This window comes from Balaenoptera ricei, chromosome 6 (genome assembly GCF_028023285.1).
Source record: "Balaenoptera ricei isolate mBalRic1 chromosome 6, mBalRic1.hap2, whole genome shotgun sequence".
NCBI lineage: Eukaryota > Metazoa > Chordata > Mammalia > Artiodactyla > Balaenopteridae > Balaenoptera > Balaenoptera ricei.
In genome coordinates, this window is record NC_082644.1 from 11,321,270 (window position 1) to 11,344,365 (window position 23,096).

Genomic DNA, 23,096 nt, shown 5'->3' on the forward strand with positions numbered 1-23,096 from the left:
TATGTATAATCATATTTCTTTATGAACTCAACTGCGTGTACATCTTATTCCTTATACAACTTTAATGCCCCAGCAACAACATGGTTGAAAAGTAAACCACACTTCCAAGAAAAACTAACCCCTCACGCAAGACTGCTCACCAACTTGCACCTGGTACTCTGGGGAGTAAAGTCTCTGTGCCTGACATTTCACGTAATTCTCCAGTCCTTCCTATTCAGGAGGCATAATGATGTCCCTGTTGGAGGGATGAGGAGGCTGAGGGTAGAGGATAAGGAACTCGCCCAGAGCCACCGGCGTTCATCAGGGGCAGAGCCAGGACACAAGGCGGGTCTGTCCTCCCTGGAACCTACTACCAGTTCTGCTACCATCTTCGATTATCTTTTATTCTTGTTTTCTCTCTGGCCTTTGACATGGGGGTCAGCATGGGGTCCTCATGGGCTACCATCCTTAGTGGGTTTAATATGAAAGCGCTCATTTCTTCCTTAGCAATGCTCCCTTTTTTAAAATTGATTTTCTAATTGCAGTATAGTTGATGTAAAACATCATATAAGTTATAGGTGTACAACAAAGCAATTCACAATGTTTAAAGGTTATCCCCCATTTACAGTTATCACAAAATATTGGCTCTGTTCCCCGTGCTGTACAATACATCCCTGTAGCCCTTTTTTTTTTTTTTATAAATTTATTTATTTATTTTTGGCTGCGTTGGGTCTTCATTGCTGCACGTGGGCTTTCTCTAGTTGCGGCGAGCGGGGACTACTCTTTGTTGAGGTGCGCGGGCCTCTCATCGCGGTGGCTTCTCTAGTTGCGGAGCACGGGCTCTAGGCGCGTGGGCTTCAGTAGTTGTGGCACGCGGGCTCAGTAGCGGTGGCTTGCGGGCTCTAGAGCGCAGGCTCAGTAGTTGTGGTGCACGGGCTTAGTTGCTCCACGGCGTGTGGGATCTTCCCGGACCAGGGCTCGAACCCGTGTTCCCTGCATTGGCAGGCGGATTCTCAACCACTGCGCCACCAGGGATGCCCCCTGTAGCCCATTTTATACCTAATACCTTTTCATCCTCTATCCCTGTATTACCGCCCCCCCTTCCCTCTCCCCACTGGCAACCACTGGTTTGTTCTCTCTATCATTGAGACTGCTTCTTGTTTGTTATATTCACTAGTTTGCTGTATTTTTTAGATGCTCAGTTACTTTTGAAAGACTTTTCCCCGTCTCAGAGTTCGCTCTTTCTTTTGCCAAGCCTTAACTGCCTCCCCTGCCTTGGTGGCTCTGGGATAGGCCAGACTAAAGTTTTCACACCGGGGATGGGGGTCTCTGCCTCTGCCAGTGAAGCCTCCCCCGTCGTGGGCGTTTCGCATTCTTCGTGACTATGCAATTGTGCCTTCCTTTGTCCCTTCTTTTATCCTCACATAGTGAATCTCTGACAGATGCAAACATCACAGGGTGGGTGGAGATGGAAAAGTGGTTTTTAAATGTTTCTCCCCCTACGCTTATGTCTGGTGACTGAAAATACACAGACACACAAGACTCACTGAGAAAAATTGTCCCACAGCAAACACTGTCTCTGGCTGGAGCAGAGTGGGGGACGCCCCAGAGAGAGAAATGAGCCCAAGGATGCTGAAAATGAGGAGCCCTGGGAACCAGATGAAAACTGAGCAGGGGCAGGCAGGGCCTGAAGCCCGCGGGTCAGAAACCGGGCCGGCACAGCACGGAGCTGGCTTTGGAAGGGGGCCAAGGCAAGAGAAGGCGAGGGGGCCGCCCTCACTTTTGTCCTAGAGGAAAGGTACATGTGTGGCAGGAAGGAAACGTTTAGGCAAGAGAGCGTCGGTTATTCACTTATTTAGCGAACATTCACGGCGGCTTCGCTGGAGGTGAGGCTCTGGCTGAAGGCTGGGCAGCCCAGATGAGGAAGGCCTGGCCTCACCTTGAGGAGCTCACAGGCTGGCAGGTGACAATCCTAGGACAGCATGCTGAGGGTTTTAGGAGGTGAATATACAAAGGGAGTCACTCAATGAGGTGTCTTTGACCCAAGTCTTGAAGGGCAAGTTGGTGTCCAGCCGGTGCCTGGAGAAGGTGAAGAAACTCCAGGTAAAGGGAACTGCGCATGGAACGGCAGAGCGCTGTCTGATAAACCCAGAGCGTTTGGTACAGCAGAGGTTTGAGGGGCAAGGAACAAACACTAAGGCCAGAGGGCTATTCAGGGATCTGTGCGCAGGAACGCAGGCTTGGTCTCTGGGCGACCCGGGCGGGCTCTAAGCAGGGTGTGACGTGGCAACAGTGGGAGGTGACCGGCCAAGCGGAGAACCAGACTAGAGCCAGGACCCAGGCCGTGACAGTGGAGCCCCAGGCATCCCTGATGGCCCTCAGCCCCTCAGCCGAAGCTGGCACCTGGCAGGCTGGCCCTTCCCCCGACGGGAAGGTCCGCGTTCAGGTCCGGGCTTCCCCGCTGCCTCTGCGCCTGCGCTCGGCCGAGCTGCTCTGCTTTGAGAAAGATCTGCTTTTCAGAAACCCCCGTTTCCTGAGAAGAAGCAGGGACGGCGGGCTGTGGAGCAGCCGTCCTGAGATCCGAGTCCCTTCCTGACCCGGCCGTGTGGCCCTGAGGCCACTCGCTGAGCCTCTCCGGCCACAATTTCCTCTTTTCAACCCCCGTTCTGTGCAGAGGATGGGATCGGGCCCCGCTTTGCCAAGAGCCTTCCTTAAGCCTTCCAAAAACCAATCCAGTGACTTTTCCTGAAAGCTTCCTAGTGACCCCTTCCAGGAGAGCTTCAAATCGCTCTGCCCAGAAAGCAGCTCAGTTCCGCTGAACCCAAGCTGACCTTGGTTTGATGGCTTCAAATAGATCCAGGAAGGCCTGGAAAAACACAAGGGCTGGCTCCTTTAAGAAGCCAGGGGGCGAAGTGGGAGAGTGCGGTAGGGGAGGTGTGCTGTCTAAGATCCACAGACACTCCCGGCTTGTAAAACGGAGAGAGAAGAGCTGCAGCTTGGGCCCTGGGGCAACGCGGCCCCCTTGGAGAATCCACGCTCTCACCGAGCAGCAGAGGATGCTAGGAGGTCCTTAACAGGCCCGCTAGTGTTTGTACTCTAGATACATAGATGCTGAGTGAACGGACGCAGGAGCCCGCTGAGGGCCAGGGGGAGAAAAATGAACAAGCCAGTGTTTGACGTTTATGTCAAAAGTGAGTGGCCAAGTGCTGGAGTGGCACTTGGAGAGGTTTGCTGCTTTTAACTGTTAGGCTGGTGGGTGTTACTCTTGTCGGTGGAGGTAACCAGTCCGTCCCCTAAGCACCTGTTCTTTTTATGATGAGTGAACCAGGGAGTGTGTCAGCACCGTCTGCGCGTCTCGCATGACCCACACTCAGCTGACACTGCTCAGCCCATCCTCCCGGGGGCCCGCAGGACCACAGCACCCTCGACTCCCTGGCCAACAGGCGGCGGTTTCTGGAATCTGCCCTAAAGAAAACTTGTAGGAATACAAACCTCAGATCGAGGGCGAGAGAGGCATTTTCTACAAAAACAATGCCTTGGAACCACTGAAGAATTGAAGTTTTGGCCTTTGATGTGGGTTTTGTACGAGGAAAGTTTTGAGACGTACGTTAAAACCAGGAATGATTGAACTGTTTACTGAGAAAGCAACTCAACCAACTCAGGAATTGTGCCTAATCCCCGTGACCCCGCACTCACTCATTTTAGGTTGGGTGGTAAACGTGCTGCAGGCACTAGATGAAATCCGGGAGGTCCCCGCTGCCGAGTCTTCTTGACGTAACTGGATCAGAGTTAGCTGCCACTGCATTAACTTCATGGCTCCACTTCCTCTCGAGTCCTTTGCCTGTGGAAAACCCCCGTGGGGTGTACTTGGAAACAGTGGTCTAGATGGACTTACTTCTCCTAGCGCTGGATTTCAGCCGCTCTTCTAAAGAGTGCCATTGTGGAATTCTGATGGAACAAAGAGGTAGGCAAAGCCTGTGGACATCCCGGGAGGTCTTGTGGATGCTATGGTTGGGGGAGGTCACGCTGATGCTTCACCGACTCAAAGGCTGGGTGAGTCCTTTGCTGCAGTGGCCAGCACCATCCTTGGGAATTAATACTGAGCTCAGTACTATTTACTGAGAACTGACCACCCCAGTCCCCGAGCTCCTTGTATTTCAGAACTCTTGAAGGTATGTGTCATTATCCCATTTAAACAGATGAGGAAACTACTCTGAGAGGTTAAATTACTTGCCCAAGGTCAGAGAGCTAGAAAGTGGGGGACCCAGTATACAAGCAGCTATGTCTTCAAGGGTTTAGAATATACAGATGGGGAAGCATCCCAGCCAGGGGTCTCAGACCTTGAACTTGGAAGAGAGCAGAACCAAGAGAGAGGAAACAGGGCAGGGCGGGGACACGGTGAACGAAGCCAGAGGGTGTGAAAGAGCCTTCTTAGGAAAGGCCACCAGTCTTGGTCATGAGCCCTGGAGGTAAGGCAATGGTCCGTGAAGGCTTCAGAGGGATGCTGTGTAAACATCAGCACTTCCTCTCAGCTATACCCGTGACAAAATGAGGGTTCAGGATCATGGCCTTTCTCCCGGCTCTACAGCATTTCTTTCTAGTCCTAAAGGCCTGTTGACCCTCTATGACCCCTCACTGCCCTTTGAGAGGACCAGGAGCAAAAGCAAGGCAAAGGACTCACCTCTCCACCCAGGCCGCCCAGTAAATTCCTACAAATCCAGCTCCAAGCAGAGCTTCTGGGCATTAGCAACCTCCTCCCACTGTGATGGGGTGAGCCTCTGCTTCAGGACTGGGCAGGGAAAGTGCTTCGTTTATTATTTGATCAGACACATTTTCATTGAACACCTGCTAGGAGCCAGGCAACCGTGGTTAGGGCATTAGAGGAACAAAATCAGCCAAGACAAACTCCTGGTTTCCAAGGAATATGCAATAGAGTTGGGGAGACCAATGGAAGAGTCAACAGTTAAGAAAAAAAATCCAGCATAAGAAGTACAGTGATAATTGGGAGATATTTCTGCTATTCCTTCTGTCCAGTAAAGTCCCAAGTACCCCCATGTGACCCCCCAATGAAAGACACAGTACAGTGGCCTGTGGGGCTGGAGACCCAGGTGTGGCCACTTTATCCTGTGACCTTGAGAAAGTCACTTACCTTCTCTGAGTCTCAGCTTTCTCATCTGTAAAATGGGTATCACGCCCACCACCCCAGAGGAGGACTGCGAAGATCAAATAAGACCGTCTAACAAAAGTTCTTTGAAGAGGCATACATCACCATATTTAGAGCAGATTGCCATTAGGAAAAAAATAGCATTTTATAAAGTGCACCCACAGGCCAGACCACGTTTTAAAAGCGATGCCCTCCAGCATCGCTTTTCCAGCCTGACCAGAAATTCTTTAGGCTTGTGGGATGACTCCTGTCCTTCCCATTCAGACCACATTTCCTGTGGACGTCAGGGGAAAGAGCAGTGCCCCGTCTAGGCAGGCACAGAGCTCTTGTGCTGCAGGCTGGCTGGGGGCATGGGGAGTTCTTTCTTCACAGGAGAAGAAAAGTTCAACTTCCTTAAAGGGCAGCTGGTCTAGATTATCACCGGGTCTCTACTCTGCAGCTGCAGAGAATCAGAGCCTATTTTCCCAGCCCCATGTGTTTATTTCTATTCCCCACAACCTCCTTTCTTTCAACTTGTTTTGCTTTGGCAGGGCCTGGAAGGCAGGATAAATACACCTAAAGGAGCTATGAGGTTTCAGTATTATGCTGGGTTTCTCCTTCTCTCTTCTCTTGAGAAGCAAATTTCCCTGGGCTTTTGGGCCCTTCTGATGCACAACCAAGCAGGTTCTGGGGTATTTAGGGATCAGTTCTGTTCCTAGAGCCCCTCAACCACTCACTCATTTAGTACCATTTGTTGATGGCAATGTGCTAGGTCTCTGTCTGCAAGTGGGGCTGCGACTGGGAACCACAAGGATGCTGAATGCCTGTCACTTCCTGGGAGCTTCCAATGGTGGGGCATGCGGGCTGGCCGAGGGAGCGGTGCTGGACTATTTCGTATCTGTGGGAAGCGCATATGGGGGCCACAGGTCAGGGAGGCCCTCCTGGAGGAGGTGACCTGACTACTGTGAAGTCGTGTAGCCCAGGCTTGATCCCAGATCCATCCTCTCCAACAGTGCTTCTAGCCCTGGCTGGGCATTTCCACTACCTGCCAACTGTTCAAAAATGTCCCTCCCCCGATTCCCCGCTGGTAGATTTTGAAGCACCCCGGTGATTCGTACATGAAGCCCAGGGCCAAGAACCACTGCTTTAAGTCCCAGGCTCTTTCCCTTACTCCTAAAGACACGAATTCCTACAGCCCCAGGGGGCTGCTGGGAGATAGATGAAAGGTACGTTACATATGGGGTGGGCTGTTATTAAATATTTGTCTGAAGTGTTCAGCCTGACAGTTGGCTCTGTGGTTTGAAAATGAAAGGCCTTTGCTCTCCCTGGCTCCACCTCGGAGCAGCTGTGTGACCTTAGGCAAGTTATTTGACTTCTGTGGGCCCATTTCTCCTCTGTTAAGCGAGGGTCATGATGACTAACTCATGGAGCTGTTGTGAACAGTAAGTGAGCAAAGGCGTGCGTGAGCACTGCACGGGGCCTGACATGTCGTGGGGACTGAGTGTACATGGGTTCCCTTCACCGTCCGCCCTTGACTTGAAATCTCTCCCGGGCAGCACCCAGGACCTGCCTTTGTTGTGCTGGGTTTGGGGCGGCTCTGAGCCAGGTGCAGACAAGCCCCACAGGCAGTGGGTAGTTCTAAGGCTGCCCCAGCCCTGGAAACCAGTTCCGAGATGGTAGCTACTGGTCATTAAGCTGTCCTCCCGGACCCACTGAGGGGCTGAATAATGCAGCCACTCCCTCGGCTGTGCTCCCACCAGATGCTGGAGAAAGAGGAAGATATTCTGCATCTCGCCCCCCCAATTATAACCCTGAAACCCAAAGCAAATAGAGTAAAATAAGGTAGGGAGTAATTGGATGAAAAAAACACTGGAGCCCTCCAGAGATGCCAGCGCCCTGTGAGTGAAACCAGATGTTGGTTTTAAAATCCTGGAATGGATTCCCAAGAGATACTGTCAAGTTCCCTTCCATCCCCAGAGGCAGAATGAGCAGCTGTCAGGCCTGGTACAGAGTGGAGAGGAATCCTGTATTTGAAGTGGGAGGGGGGGTTCAAGGCCAACATCCAGAGTCCCTTCCAGCTCTGGGGCTTAGGCATTCAACGCCAAAGCAGGGGAATCTGGAGCAGACCCAGCCTGCTTTGTCTAAGACCTTGCTTTTCCTACATCTACATTTACAAGGCAAAGAGAGCAAAGATATTTGTTTTTTAGAAAAGAATCCCCACATATTAGATACGTGCTGGGAGCCCCAGAGTGGCCTCAGCCCTGGCTTCACATTCCTGGACCATTCCGGAATGGCCTTGCTTAACGAATCACATCCAGCTTGCATTAGTGAGCAGAAACTTGCTGACAGCAGGAGCCAGTCTTCTGCGGACGCCCCTGTCCCCCTCCCCTAATATGCTAGGAAGCCAGGAACTGAGCCCTGGGGAGAGCAGAGGAAGTTAGGAGGAGATTAATCCAATTGGAGGGATGAGCCCCCCCTTGCTCCCGCTCCCCAGGCAGCAGGCTTGCTTTGCAACGAGCCTTTCAAGGATACACCCCTGATGGGGCTACTGGTATCCAAGCCATCCTCAGCAACTCATGAAGACGTCTCAGAGCTAACCCACATGTTTCCGGGCGAAGTGCTGGCTGACCAGGGGTGGAGCTCACAGTAATGGGTGCCCGTGGTGTGCCAAGTCTTTGACATGTGCGATTGCTCCCAACCATCACCATTTTACCCATTTTAAGAAGAGGGTAGGTGTAGAGAGGTCCTATCTGGTCCTATAGTGGAGGCAGAATTTAGACCCTGTTCCTGAGTCCAGAGCCAGCCTCATTCCGCTCTCCCCTGGTGCCTCCCCCAGGGATCACCACCACCATGTCTTCCTCCATCCGAATTCCCCAATCCACCAGCGCAGAAGAGGCAGGTAGCTAAGCAGCTTTCAGATGGGTGCGTGGGCTTCACAGGTGCTCTCTTTGGGCATTTTTGGTAGCGAGGACCAGAGACTCACTGGGTCACTTCAAGTAATGGGGTCATATGGTAAGGACACCTGGGAAGACTTTGGAAGACTGGGGTTCATAATACAAGTGGGCCTTGTAGAGCCTGGAAGGGGAAGTTCTTTCAGAATCCCAGGCAGTTCTGGGGGCTTCAGGACTGGGGTTCATGTCTTCACTCTAGTGTCTCATGTCCAACATGGCTTGTTAATTCCACTGTCCCTGCCTCTTTTTGCTTCTGCTGCTTCTCAGCTCTCTGCATATTCCCCCCACTCAGACTCCTGAGAGAATCTGGGTGATCCCGCTACATCATTCTAGTGGTTTGGACCGAACTCCTGAGCCAGACCCATCCATGACTCATGGCCTTACACATGGGAAAGGAAGTGCCCACGGGCTGTGAGCATGGCATACATGTTGACTAGCTTATCTAATGCCAGTCTTATCACACCTGCTGTCAAAGATAAGCAAAGCTGGGTGCTAAAGTGGTCAGGACAGATCTTAATCAGTAATATACTATATGTAGTGGGGCAATGCGGTCAAGGGGAATTGAATTCAACTGTGATTTGTACAGAGGTGACTGGGCATTTTAATGGGAGAGTGAGGGGGTGAGGGGTGAGTGGGGACTCAGTAGAGTCAGGGACGTGAAAAATTACTAAAAGCAGGAGGGGGCTGGTCCCCGTGAAACCCATCTGGGTTTCTAACTGGGTCTGATTCAAGTTAAGCCCCTCCCCTCCCACAGAGGCTGGGAGACAGCGCGCTGTCTTCAGATGGCGGCTGGAACAAACAGTAAATTCTTTTAGCAGCCTTGAGTGTTCTCAGGCAGGCACTTTAAGGGGGGGGGGGGGAGGCTAGGGTCATCCTAGGGATGCAGCTTGGAGCTGTTAGAAACTGTGGGTTTGGTCAAGGAGAGGGTCTTTGTCACTGATCCCCTCAAGCACCCTGGGAAGTGAGTGTGACAGGTGAAGAAAGGAGGAAGAGAGAGTGTCCTAGTGCCTCTAAGGCTTAAGAAGAACGCTGGCAGCGTGCCCTGCCTGGCCCCTGCCAGTCGCCTCCTCCTGGCTCACCGCCCTCCTCCCTACCCCACACTGCCCACCCCAGATCCCCTCTGGTGGCACTTAGCAGGGGCAGTTTGGAATTGCCTTGTAGCATTTTTGTGTCCAGAGAAGAAGCACGTTCCAACCCTCTGTGTCCCCATGGCTGGGTCAATCCATGTTTAGAAATCAACCAGTAATAGGGAGTCTAGAATGAGCTACAGAAAATCAGCACAAATAGATACAACCCGGGGTCAGGGCCCCCCGTCACGGTCTTCATTCTGGTGTGGTGGGCTCAGTGCGGAGACACTGCACCCATTCTGAACAGCCGGGCACCAAAGGTTAAGACTAGAACCAGAGAGATACAGGAACCATGCGGTACGCAGCTGGGGATTCTGATCGGACCCCCTGACAAAGTCATGTATCCATCCACCCATCTGCCCTTCATCCCACCTAGCCATCAAACATTGACTTAGCTTTTTCAGCCGGCCAAGCATGATGTTAAGTATTGAGGGTACTGAAAATGCCAATGCTGGGAGGAGCAGTGGTCTAGAAAGAAGGGGATCTGGCATCCCAGCTCTGGACATCAGCTTCCTAATCTCTAGATGAGGGGTTTGGACTGGGAAGTCCCTGAGGTCTCTACCAGCTCTGGCATTCTGTGGTTTTATCCATTTTAGGCTGTTAGTTCATTTGAGTGCCTCAAGGGTAGACAATACTTATTTGTCCTTGCATCCTTAGCACCTAGTACAATTCTGGAATATTGTGGGGATTCCATAAGTGCATCTGGATGGATAAGTAAATGAGTAACTGAAAAAAGAAATACATACATTGTATAGATAATTAATAAAGATAATGCATCTTCAGTCCCCCACATCTGTGCACAGGAATTAGAATCACATTGGATGTCAATGGAAGTAGAATCACATTGGATGTCAATGGAAGTAGAATCACATTGGATGTCAATGAATATTATCACTTCTCTCGAAAGCTAAGACAGGTTTATCCTTTCCCCAACTGGAAACAGCAACATCTTCATTTTCATACACAAACTCAGCAGTAGCTGTGCTTCACGAGGGTATTCCTGCCATCTTGGAACTCCCAGAAGACTTAGGAGAAGCCAAATTGTTTCTGTGCATTTAGGGTAGAAGCATTACTATTCAAGGGTTAAAGTCACTTGTTTTTAAGGGGACTCCTCCGTCCAAAGACATCTTGCATCAAAGTCGTGAAGCCGACTTAGTGGACCCAGCCCAGAGATCCCATGAAGAATGAAGGACTCAGGGAATTCCCTGGTGGTCCAGTGGTTTGGACTTGGTGCTTTCACTGCTGTGGCCCAGGTTCAATTCCTGGTCAGGGAACTAAGATCCCACAAGCCATGCAATGTGGCCAAAAAAAAAAAAAGAATGAAGGACTTGGAGAGAAAGGAAGATATAGATGGAGAGCTGGTTCCAATGTGAAGTCTCAAGTTCAGTCCCAGCTCTTCTACTACTGACTGTGGGATGACCTTAGGCAAACACAGCACCTCTCTGGGCCTCTGTTCCCTCGTGTATCACATGAAGAGTTTGGATTATGATGATCTCCAAGTCTTTGCCAGCTGGGAAATTCTAGGCTTCTCCATCATTTGTGATGGTTAGAAAAGCCCAGGGACTTCCCTGGCCGTCCAGTGACTAAGACTCTGCGCTTCCACTGCAGTGGGTTCAATCCCTGGTCAGGGAACCACTAAGATCCCGCATGCCACGCGGTGCAGCAAAAAAGGAAAAAGAAAAGCCTAAAGACTGTGTGACGATTACCTAAAAGTAGCTCCACGCACCAAATAGTGGCGACATCTGTAGCCTACAACTGAGCGTGAGGAAGTTGTCGCTAGAGATATCTCCAGAAAATGCAAAGCTCCTTCATCCAGACACAATGTCTTGTTCTTCTCCACCATCTGACCTCTTCTGTGCCTCAGCCCCACCCTCTTTACTGAGGGGCTGGGTCAGGACTGGAGCAGACCTGCGATCTTGCTGCAGGAGGGTGGATGAGGGCCTCATGATCGGTCCCAGGAGTGGCCTGGATAATGGGCAGGGTCAGCAGAGCAGGTCAGGGAATGAGGGGGTGGCTTCTGGGGTCTGGCCCTGCAGCTAGGCAGGAAGCTCCAAGCAGGGATTAGAACCACTGATGCTCTGGGAAGCTTGTTGGTGAAATGACTGAACCCTTTGAGCTGGGGGAGAGCAAGGAGGCTTCCCAGCTGGAAAGGACCAGTCTCCTGCCCTGAGTTCCACACATCAGCTTCCTCCTCTGTTAGTTACTGTGATGCTGCTGGTCGAGGCTTTGGTGGAAGGGACTCTTCTCTGTATAAAAAGGGAGAACCTCTGACCCCAAATCTGGGGCAGCAGGGAAAAAAGAACATCGGGGTGTCCCTGCTATGGGAAGTATGAGGAAAAACTCGTGCCCAGGACTTAGTGGGCTACGACTTGGGACAAGCTATCAAGTCAGGAAACCCTCCACTCATCCTCCAGGTGTTCGGTGAGGAACAGCGTTTGGTGTTTCCCTTCAGCTTGGGTCTCCCAGACCAGAGATGGAACGCGGGCAGGGCTCTTGCTGCAGAGAGCAGGGTGTGGGCCAGCCTAGTGGTCGCTACTGTCTTCTCCACTTGCAAACCGTAGGCACATGTCCAGGTAGATTCCAGTCTGCAGAGTAGGGACCCCAGAGCAAGAGAAAGAGTTTGATATTCTCTTCACTCAGGGGGTTCCCTTTATGAATCGAACTCAGATATCCACATGAGCTTCGCTTGGGGGACTGGGTTGTGTGGAGCTGTGGATCCACATTTTGCTCGGGAAGGATTTCCCAGGGCTCACCGAGGTGGGAGGTTAAGAAGGAAGTAAAGAGGCCTGTCGGTCAAGGGCAGCTATTAGGGGAAGTCACTTGCAGTTGTGACAGCCTACGGTCCTCTGCCCCCAACCTGGGCCATCCCGTCTGACTACTGGCCTGGGAGTGCCTGGGCTTTGTACAATCAAAACCCCTGCCTTCCATCTTCCTCTACTGTCATGTGCAAAGAGAGGCATCTCCTTGACCCCAAATAGCCGCACATACTCCTTGGGGAGCACTCCGGGTGGGTGTCTAAGGAATAAGCTCCCTGGACTTACAAGAAGTGTAAGGGGGTGGGGGGCACGTGCCAGGCTGAGGCAGCCTCCCAGACACCACATCTGATTATGTCGGGCTGACACAGCTGTGGGGTAAGAGCGTTTCCCATAGGTGGTTGGTTGCTTGGTGGGAAAGCTTTGCTCTAGGGCAGAAACTGCTGGGAAAAAGCAAAGTTTACACCCTCTGCCCACAGAAACCCAAACCTCTTAGCAAGTCATGACATTCTTCTCAGCTGGAGAGGGGGTCAGTGTTGCCATCACTGGGTGATTCCGCAAGTGCATTCCAGAAGGTGGCATTATGGCTCAGCCTGGGAAAGGTTGCCTCCAGGCCCCCTTGTAGCTTTCCAGGGCAAAGCAGGCTAGAGATTCTGTTCCTAGGACAGCCCCTTAAACTGTCTGATTCCCTGAAATGGGGCAGTTTGCGTCATAATCAGGTCAAATCTCAGCCACGGATTTCCTAAGGGAGGTATCCACAGGGATGGGCTTTTGTTAGGGGGAGGAAAGGATTAAAAAATTGCAGCTTCGTGCCACGTTCTGTAAGATGGAGCTAGACCAAGATGTGCCTCATTGATTCTTTTGGGGCATGCAGCATCTTCTGACCCCGTGGGCAGGGAACTGTCCTCAGCCTCCATCCAGGGAGAAGCCCTGGATCGGGGGGACCTGGGAACAAGTGACAAGGAACAGGCCCCAGTGCTTGATGAGCCAACCCTGGGCTCTGGGTGTGCGGGGCACGGGGGACACACATAGCCACGGGACTGATGGGGGCTGTGACCTTGCTTGATGTGTGGGGAGCATGGGGCATAGACCAGGAACATCCTTGACATTGACGCTGTGAGTCCCATAATTATGGTTACCATATGTTTCCAATTTTTGGAAGTTGACCTGTTTCCAAATATTCTTTTGCCACTTCCATATACATTGGTGCCTCCTGGGAATTCTAATATTTCAGCATCCAAGCGACGCTCTCCAGATTTCCTTCAGCACTCGCTATAATCACATGTCAGACCACATCCTTATTTTCTCATTTGGAATGTATGGCCATTGTACCAATAGCTTGAATTCTGGGTCCAGCATCCAGGACCGTCCCACTGAAAGAAGCCATCAGTGAGGGGACTGAGTGATGGAGTAAAGAGGGTGTTGGAAACACTGGTAGCCCTGAAGCTGACTCTCCTCAGGCTCCCACCGAAGCCATTGGCTCTGGGGAGCTGTGTCCACTAGACAGAACTTGCCCACTGGGGTATGCACTATCTGAGTGCATTCATTCGTGCATGCCTTCATTTAGCCCAGCTTGGGCATCTTGATGTACCAGGCACTGTGTCAGGCCACATGACCTGTCTGCAGAATGCTTACAGTGTCCCAGAAGAGTAAACAGGCAATTATTACATGGAGTGATAAGTATGTCCACAGAAGGGGCCGTGGCCAGGTATGGGGGAACCACAGAAGGCTTTCTGAGAGATGTGACATTCAAGCTGAGATTTAAAGGACATGAAAATCTTAGGCCAGAGTACAGACATGGGTCTTTCTGAGTTGGGGGGTGGGGGGAGGTCCATGTTCTCCCTCTGCTCATTCAGGTCTCCACTCAAGGTCTTCCTTGTCTCTGCGTCCAGGATGGTGCCCCCCGCCACGATCCATTCCCTTCCTTGTCTCCCCGTCCAAGATGGTGACCCCGCCATGATCCATTCCCTTCCTTGTCTCCCCGTCCAAGATGGTGCCCCCCGCCATGGTCCATTCCCTTCCTGTGCTTCTGTTCCCATCTGCGCATCACTATGTGGCCATAGTTATATTTTTATTTGTTTCCTAGCTTTATCGCTAGTCTTTCCCACTACGATATTAGTCCACGAGGGCAGAGACTTTGTTCATGGATGTATCCATAGCTCCTAGAACAGGACCAAGCCCCTAATAGATGATCACTTTTTTGGCAAAACAGAGAGGTGAACAGAGTGAGTTCAGGCTGGCCAGAGTGGAGAGATTAAGGGGGAATCTCTGAACATCAGCCCTGTTAGCCCACACTCCACCCAGCTTCTTCCTGTTATTTTGACCCTGAACTCTGCTTGGCCTGCTCTGGGCCACACAGCATCCTCCCGCCCCTTCTCCCTCTACTGATGACCCCACATGGAGGCTGCTGTTGGAGGCCTCCTGGCCTGGCGTGGCCCACTGCCACCGTGACAGGGTGGTGCCAGAGGTGAGGCGGGTCTGGGAGAAATCAAGGCTGACATCTCAGCCTCGGCCAACCCACCAGGGCCAACCCCTGACCCGGGGCCAGGCCTCCTTTGCTGCTGCTGGCTCCAGGTTAGCTTGTCATGACTGCTCCCGGGGGAACGTCCCTGTCTCAGACCTGGCCTCTGCATCCTGCTTCTCTCTGTGTTTTCTGTCTCCAGGATTCCTGCACTCTCTTTCTCATCCTCAGCCTTTTCTGATAACCTGGCTGGAGCTTGTAAACCCACGTGGGGAGAATAGTCAGGGATGAAGGATGCATAGGAAGTGGCATTAAACTTTTCCAGGAGCCTTTCCATGCCATCACACTGTACTCTTGCAGCATCTTGGGAATGGTGTGGTCTCCTGGGGACTTCTTTGGTCCCCCTGTGCAGAATATTCTGGGGTTTTCCTAGCCTGGGCAACTCAAAATAGACACGCAGCTAGTTCTAATTCCTGTCCTTTCCCATGTGGCACAGATGTGGGGTTTATCAATTCTGCCACCTCCTCCAGGAGCCTATAAAGGTCTTTGCCAAGACTTCCCTGGTGGCGCAGTGGTTAAGAATCCACCTGCCAATGCAGGGGACACGGGTTCGAGCCCTGGTCTGGGAAAATCCCACATGCTGCGGAGCAACTAAGCCCATGTGCCACAACTCCTGAGCCTGCGCTCTAGAGCCCACGAGCCACAACTACTGAAGCCTGGGCACCTAGAGCCCATGCGCCGCAACAAGAGAAGCCGCCGCAATGAGAAGCCTGCGCACCGCAACGAAGAGTAACCCCCGCTCGCCGCAACTAGAGAAAACCCGCATGCCGCAACGAAGACCCAAGGCAGCCAAAAATAAATAAGTAAAAAATAAATAAATTTATTTTAAAAAAAAAAAGTTCGTTGCTAAGTCACAGTCATTAGAAGAGGGAATCCCCTAGCCCAGCCGGTCAAGAAAAGAAAGACAAAAGCATAGTCCAAGGGTGCAGTACTTATTGGGAGCAGAACTTGATTGGGTTTGCTATTTTCTTTCTTTATTTTTTTTTTAAGATAAGGACTTTTAAAAATTAATAATTAATCTATTTATTTTTGGCTGCGTTGGGTCTTTGTTGCTGTGCGCGGGCTTTTTCTAGTTGCGGCGAGCAGGGGCTACTCTTCGTTGCGGTGCACGTGCTTCTCATTACGGTGGCTTGTCTTTGTTGCGGAGCATGGGCTCTAGGCATGAGGGCTTCAGTAGTTGTGGCATGCAGGCTCAGTAGTTGTGGCTCATGGGCTCTAGAGCACAGGCTCAGTAGCTCCTGCCATGTGGGATCTTCCTGGACCAGGGATTGAACCCATGTCCCCTGCATTGGCAGGCGGATTCTTAACCACTGCGCCACCAGGGAAGTCCAGGTTTGCTATTTTCGCTGGCAGTTCGTGGAAGGGTTTTCCTGCATCGTATCACCCACTTGTCACTGTGTCACAGCACGGTTGTACCCGTCTCCACCCCACATGTCCAGGAGGCTTCTGGTTGCAAAAGTGGCAACCTTGACCTCGTCCCTGGTCTTGGAATCACTGAGCCATGGAGCCGGAAGGAACCTTACAGATCACCTAATCACATCGCTCCCAAAGGCCACTCCACAAACATAGATTACCTCACAGTCATTTGGGACACTGGTAAAAAATACAGATCCCTAACTCCTGCCACCAAGATTCTGATCCAATAGGTCTGAGTGGGCCCAGGAATCTGCCTTTTCACGAGCGTTGCTAATGATTTTGATGTGTGGCCAGACTTAAGACTCAATGACCACTCCAATATCTTGTCAAGAGGAAGCTCAGGTCCCTGAGGGGCGAAAAGACCTGCCCCCCGCCCCCAACTCATGGCATGGCAGGCAGGTTGGTGAAAGGACCTTAGATGACACATCGGTAGACCCAAGCTGCCATCCCAGCTCTGGCACTAACAGTGTGTATCTCCCTGACGCTGTAACTCTCCAGCCAAACCCTGGCTTTGAGATGATCCGAAGGCTTTTTTCGGTTGCTCCCCCTGGAGAAGTAGCGCCTTGCTTTGTAATGCAAATGAATGAATCTTCACTCTTTCATCGATGTAGCAAACGTTTACTGTACATTTCCTGCAGCCAAACTCTGTGCTGAACAGAGTTTATAGGTGAACGTGACAGGGCTTCAGCCAGCAGAGATGGGGACGGGGGCTTGCCAACTAGGACTTGCTTATTTCCTACTATGTGCCAGGCACCGTGCTTGGAGCCTTACGCAGGTCATTTCACTTAGTCTGCAAAACAGCCCCATGCGTTGTCCCCATGTCACAGTTGGGGCAATGCCCTCAGAGAGTCTAGAAGGCTTTCTTAAGGTCGTTCAGGTAGGAAGAAGAGTCTTGTATGTGCCAGGCGCCGTTCTAAGCTCTTTACATCTATTGCTGTATTTCACTGATTCTGTGACACACATTTTAACATCTCTGAAATCTGGAAGCCTGTAGCAATATGTATAGCCTGCCACTGTAACTGGCAAAGCTTCTTCCTTCTTAGTAGCATGTAAAATAGTGATGGGCCTTACAAAACAGCGGCTTTTTAGACTTGATGAATTACTGTCCCCCACTTAACAGGTAGTAAGGGGCAGAGCCAGAATTCACACCCAGGTCTGTCTGGCTTCAGACACTTTCGTGCTGACAGCCTAGTGGGAAGGTGGACACAGATGACAACGCAGGGCTGAGACACTCCTTGGGGACCTCTCCACCTACTAAACTATGCAGCAGGGCCACCTGTTCACAAAGCCTTGACCATCCCTTGATTTCCTCTGTTCCCCTTCACCCTCCTCTCTGGCAGGCCTGACTGCTGGTCACCAGGTGTCAAAAGGTAGAGAGGAATCCAACAGTCCTGCTCCTTGGTATTTACCCAAATGAGTTGAAAACTTATGTCTACACAGAAATCTGCGCAGGATTGTTTGTAACAGCTTTATTCATAATTCCTTCCGAGAGGTCCTTCAGTGGGTGAATGGATAACTAAACTGTGGTACATCCAGGCAACGGAATATTATTCAGTGCTAGAAAGAAATGCGCTATCAAGCCATGAAAAGACATGGAGGAACCTTAAATGCATATGACTAAGTGAAAGAGGCCAATCTGAAAAGACTACATACCGTATGATTCCAAGTATATGACATTCTGGGAAGGCCGAAACTATGGAGACAGGAAAAAGATCAGTGGTTGACAGGGGTTAGGGGGTGGGGTGGCAGGTGAATAGACGGAGCACAGGGGACTTTTAGGGCAGTGAAACTGTTCTGTATGATACTGTAATGATGGATACATGTCATTAGACATTCGCCCAAAGCATTGAATGGACAACACCAAGAGTGAACCCTAGTGTAAACTGTCGACTCTGGGTGATCATGACGTGTCATTGTGGGTTCACAGATTACCGCCGTGGTGGAGGTGTTGATAGTGGCCAAGGGGGCTGTGCATGGATGGGGGGTGGTAGGGGATCTATGGGAAATCTTTGTACCTCCTTCTCAATTTTGCTATTAAAAAAAAAAAGTCTATTTAAAAAAAAAAGGTGGAGAGAAGACGGGCAGGGGTGATAATGGGCAGGGGTGACACCACGGTTTCTGCTGGCCGCCAGCTCCGCCTCGGTTGTAGCCCCAGCTCCCCTCTCCTATGCCGGGTGGTGGCGGGGAGTCGAGGAGGGTCCCTAGGCGGGACCCCACTGTGTCCAGCTCGGGTAGTGACCCCTGACCCTGCGCTGCTCCCGGCAGGTGGCATGGAGGCCTTGATGGTCCGGCTGGTGAACGGCTCGGGCCCACACCAGGGCCGCGTGGAGGTGTACCACGAGCGGCGCTGGGGCACCGTGTGCGATGACGGCTGGGACAAGAAGGACGGGGACGTGGTGTGCCGCACGCTGGGCTTCCCCAGCGCCGAGGACGTGCACCGGACGGCTCAGTTCGGACAAGGTAGGGCACCCGGAGGGGGAGGACGTGGGGCGAGGGTCCCGGAGGCCTAGGCCTGCCCTCCTGTCCGGCATCCCCTTGACGGCAGTCCTGCCAGCGTCAGCCGGGCTCTGCCTGGATCCTTCCCGCCATGACCACGGGATGCTCACGGCCCCCAAGCGAGCTGGTCTGTCTTCAGACAGCTCTGCTTATTAGAACATTCTTCCTTCCCTTGAATTGACTGCCTTTCTTTTTTGGTCTCCCACTGGCCCCCGTTTTCAGCCCTGCATCTCAGGGCTCTTATCTAATCCCACGCCCATTTGTCCTGATTACATTTTTGTTACTATTTAGTGCTTAGATAGCACTGCCTGTGTGCCAGGCTCAGTTCTAAACATGTTAAAAATATTCACTCATGTAATCCTTACCACACTAGGAAGCAGGTACAGCTATCATCCCTATTTTCCATATGCGGAAACGGTGGCACAGAGAGGCTGGATACCTTGTCCAAGGTCACACAGCTAGCAAATGGCAGAGCCCAGGTTCAGACCCAAGCAGGTAGCTCGGGAGTCCGTTCTCTTATCCACTCTGCTGGCTGTCCCTGCTCCTCTTTGAGTCTCTTCTTCTTCAGATGAAGATCTCCAAACCCTTCATCTCATCCTCAGAGGAAAAGATTTCGGCAGTCTTCACCATTTTGGTTGCTTTCCTTTGACAGGCTTAGATGGTACAAGAGAGTTTGAAAGAGAGGTGCAGACCCTTCCTGGGCAGACGGCTGATTTGAACCATCTGTCCCTTTCCTGTTGCAAAGAGGTTGGCTCTACCCCAGCTCCGGTCTCTATCCACAGCACTGTGTCTTCCCCTCAGGCTAGTTCTCTGTATTAGTCTGCTCAGCTGCTGTAACAAATACCACAGACTGTAGGACTTAAACTGCAGACATTTATTTTCTCACAGTTCTAGAGGCTAGAAGTCCAAGATCAAGGTGTTGGCAGGTCTGGTTTCTCCTGAGGCCTCTCTCCTTGGCTTGTAGAGGGACACCTTCCCCCTGCGTCCTCACATGGTCATCCCTCTGTGTGGGTCTGTGTCTCTTCCTCTTAGAAGAACACCAATCATGCTGGATTAGGGCCCCTCTAATGACCTCATTTATCTTTAATCACCTTTTTTAAAGGCCCTGTGTCCAAAGACAGGCACATTCTGAGGTCCTGGGGGTTAGGACTTCCACATAGGAATTTTGGGGGAACACAATTCAGCCCATAACAATTCAGCTACACACACAGCACACCACACTCAAATATAAATACTCACCATCACAAATGCTTTGTCCTTCATCGGACCTTGAACTCAGAGAAACCTGTGTTGACTCACAACTAAAACAATGGTCCCACCTGCTAGAAGACAGTGCTCCCTGCACCTGTATAACAATGTGCTGCGCCCGACTGTGTGATCTCGTTGCCCCTCCACCCTGGATCTTGGTGTCCCATCTATAACTTAAAGCGGCTTACAGACTCTGTGATGTGCTTTCCAGCTTGGGCCCCTGGAATGTGAAATACTTCTGCTCACCTGTCACGAGGACCTATATTCTGGCAGGTGCGGGGAGGGATTTGGACTGACCCACTCACGCTCAGTTGCCAGGTCCCCTGGTGACCTGTGGGGGGACCGCTGGCCCCGCTATGGAGGCTACTGTGTCATGGAGCGTTTGCCGTCCTACCTGAGACCATGGCGGCCCAGCCCACTGTGTTAAATGGTAAAGGGCCTCATGGTGAGAGGAGGGGCATCGTTTTCAGATGGGGACATAGAGCCGGGTCACATCCCGACTGGCCGTGGAACCCTCCGCTCCTCACAGCTGCCTTTCTTCTCGCGCCCACTTTGGACTGCCACAATCCTGGCTCAGAGTCTTGTCCCTTAGACCTCAGTCACTGTTGCAGACTGAATGTTTGTGTCGCCCGCCCCCCCAAATTCATATGTTGGAATCCTCAGCCCCAGTGTGATGGTATCAGAAGGTGGGGCCTTTGGGGGGTGATCAGGTCATGAGCAGAGCCCTCATAATGGGACTGGTGCCCTTATAAAAGGGACCTCAGAGAGCTCCCTCCTGCTTCCGTGAGGACATACAGTAGCCTACAAGCCGGAAGAGGGCCCTCCCCTAGAACCGGAACATGCAGGCACCCTGATCTTGGACTTGCAGCCTCCAGAACCGTGAGAAATAAATGTCTGTTGTTTACAAGCCACCCAGTCCGAGCAGACAAGACAATCGCACTCACTGAAGTGACTCTTGTGAAATGTGTTGTGACAGCTGGCGGAGAGTGGCCGATTGACCCCAGCGTCCTGGCCTCTCGACTTCAAGGCCAGCGCGTGGGGAATTCAAAGGGTCCAGCTCCACGGAGGGCAGCCCACTCGGGGAGAGCGCTTCCCTCCCATCTAAAGCTCTGTGCTGGGTCTCAGCCTGTTTTCTTCAAGGAAAACTGCCATTTCTGTTTGCATGAGGAACAGAAACAGTGGGAACGGTCCTCGTTTTCCTTTTTTGGCTCCAATGAGGGCTTCTCCCTAATAAGTGGAAGTAAACCTTTGGGGGGGGGGAAATCATAAACTCTTTCAGTGAAGCCACATTAGGTCATTTGAATGTCATGGGCAGGGTTAGCCTAAACCTCTTTCATCCTGCCTTGATTTTTGTATTGTATGGTGTGAAGGGAAGCTCTACAATTGGCACCGGATTTTTTTTTTTTTTTTTTCCTGGCCGCACTGCACGGCTTGTGGGATCTTAGTTCCCCGACCAGGGATCGAACCCGGGTCCACGGCAGTGAAAGTGCCGAGTCCTAACCACTGGACCGCTAGGGAGTTCCCACCACTCAAGTCTTTACGCCAGTCAGTGGGAAGCCAGACTCGCTTCCACATCAGCATGAAATTTGCACCGTACTTCTCCATCATCATCCAATAACTTAGGTCACGTGATATTCGAGACCTGGACAGGTAGGCAGGCCAGGTGTTACTCATGGGTGCACAGAGGGAAAGGGGGGCCGGGGAAGGGATGGGGCTTGCGTGGCACCCATCCTCCTAGCCCGGCTGCACTCCCTTCTTCCCACAGCGGCTTCTGGCACTTTCCATGGACGGGGACTAGGCTCAGCGCTGGGGCACAGAGTTGAGTCAACCTAGTCTCTGACCTCAGCACATTCAGTTTACAGGGGGAGGCAGACATGTTCACAGGTTCTAAACCGTTGGAAGGGCTTATCCTGCCCTGGCAGCTGGGGGCAGAGGGAGGGGAAGGCCGCCTCTCCCGGCAGCTGGTGGGGTTTGCATCAGGCCCCAACGCCCCTCTGACCACAGCCTCCCGTCATGCAGGTGCCCCGATTCCCAATCCCGGTCCGCTCACCCTCAGCCTCCCGGAGTCTCCCAAGCCCCCGGCCCCGCTCTCCATCCACTCTGTTTCTCTTCCGGCTGTGCTTCCTGCCCTGCCAGCCAGGACTGCAGACTCGTCCCTCCTGCCACCCTCACCCACTCCCGTGTCCCTTATCTGCTGGGTCCCTGAGTCTTAACAGATGCTACCGGTGTCAACGTCTCTGGTCCCTTGACTCTGTCCCCTCCTCTCTGTTCCCCCTGCTCTTGCCTTAGGAGCTCGGGCTGGGTAGAGCAGTGGCTAGGAGCTCAAGCTCTGGGTCAAAGCCAAGCTAGCATCCCACATGTGCCACTTACTGGCTGGTGACCTGGAGCAGATTTCTTAACCTCTCCAGGCTTCAGTCCCTCCACTTGTGGAGGATGATTGCAAACTCGAAATGGGATCACATACGGTGAGCGGTTAGCACATTGCAGGCCCTGCGGTGCACATTTATTTGCTGCTTGTTGGGTGGAGATGGGGGCGTCCTCCATGAGCTGCTTTCCACACTGCTGCCCCCTGGCCCCTCCAGGGTGCCTCCTTTGCCTTCCTCTTCCTGGCTGCCAGGGATCTTTCTAAAATGAGCTCCTGCCTCTGTCACTCCCCTGCCCGATGCTCAGTGGGTCTTTCCTGCTCTCAGGATCAAATTTGGTTTCCTTAGCTTAGTGCCCAAGGCGAGTCCTCACACGCCTCCCGCCTCTGGTGGCGCATCCCTTAGCTGCGTGCGCCCACGTGTGGTCTCTGAGCTCACACAGCTGTTTCCCGGCTCCGTATCCTCTCACGTGCTGTTCCTTGGGTCTGGAACGCCTTTCCCTCCTCTTCACCTAGCTAATTCCCCCTCAGCTTTTAAAGTCAGCTCAATGATGACCTCCTGAGGGGAGCTTTGCCGCTCCACCCCAGCCCGTGATGTAGGTACCCCCTCTGCTCCCGTGGCATCTTCTGTGCGTACCTCTCACACGCTCCTGATCGCTGAGGTATGTGGGAACACCTTGGGGGCAGAGCTCCAAAACCCAGGACTGTGCCTGGGATGTGATAGGTACTGGATAAATGTGGGAGGGAGGGAGGAGGGACAGGAGGAGGGGGCGAGGAAAGAAGGAAGGAAGGAAATTCTGTGCCTGCCAAACCTGCGTCCTCCCCAGAGTCATACAAGAAACTGCCACACCCTGGCAGTGCTCTCTGTGGTCTGGAACCATAAAAGTTTTCCTGGACAGGGCTCAATAATTGAATTATCAGTTTCCCTGGGAAAAAAGCAAGGAAAGACCCAAATGAGAAAGACTTGGAGATTTTTTTTTTTTAATTTTAAATTGGTCCAAGAGCTGTTGGAGAGGGAATGAGTGCAGCTCAGGAAGATGGAGGTTGATGGCTGGAGCAAGGGTCCAGGAGGAGATGGACGGGGTGAGACCACCATAGCA

The 23,096-nt window shown here is 52.1% G+C and overlaps 1 protein-coding gene across 1 annotated transcript in view; it reads left to right on the forward strand.

Annotated features, from left to right (window-relative positions):
- The window catches only part of SCARA5 (scavenger receptor class A member 5), a 117,329-nt gene that overhangs the window by 86,117 nt on the left and 8,116 nt on the right, over nt 1-23,096 (forward strand). The window contains exon 8 of the mRNA XM_059926835.1: nt 18,156-18,350. Within this exon, the coding sequence (XP_059782818.1) occupies nt 18,156-18,350 (195 nt within the window). The remainder of the gene's footprint in view (nt 1-18,155; nt 18,351-23,096) is intronic.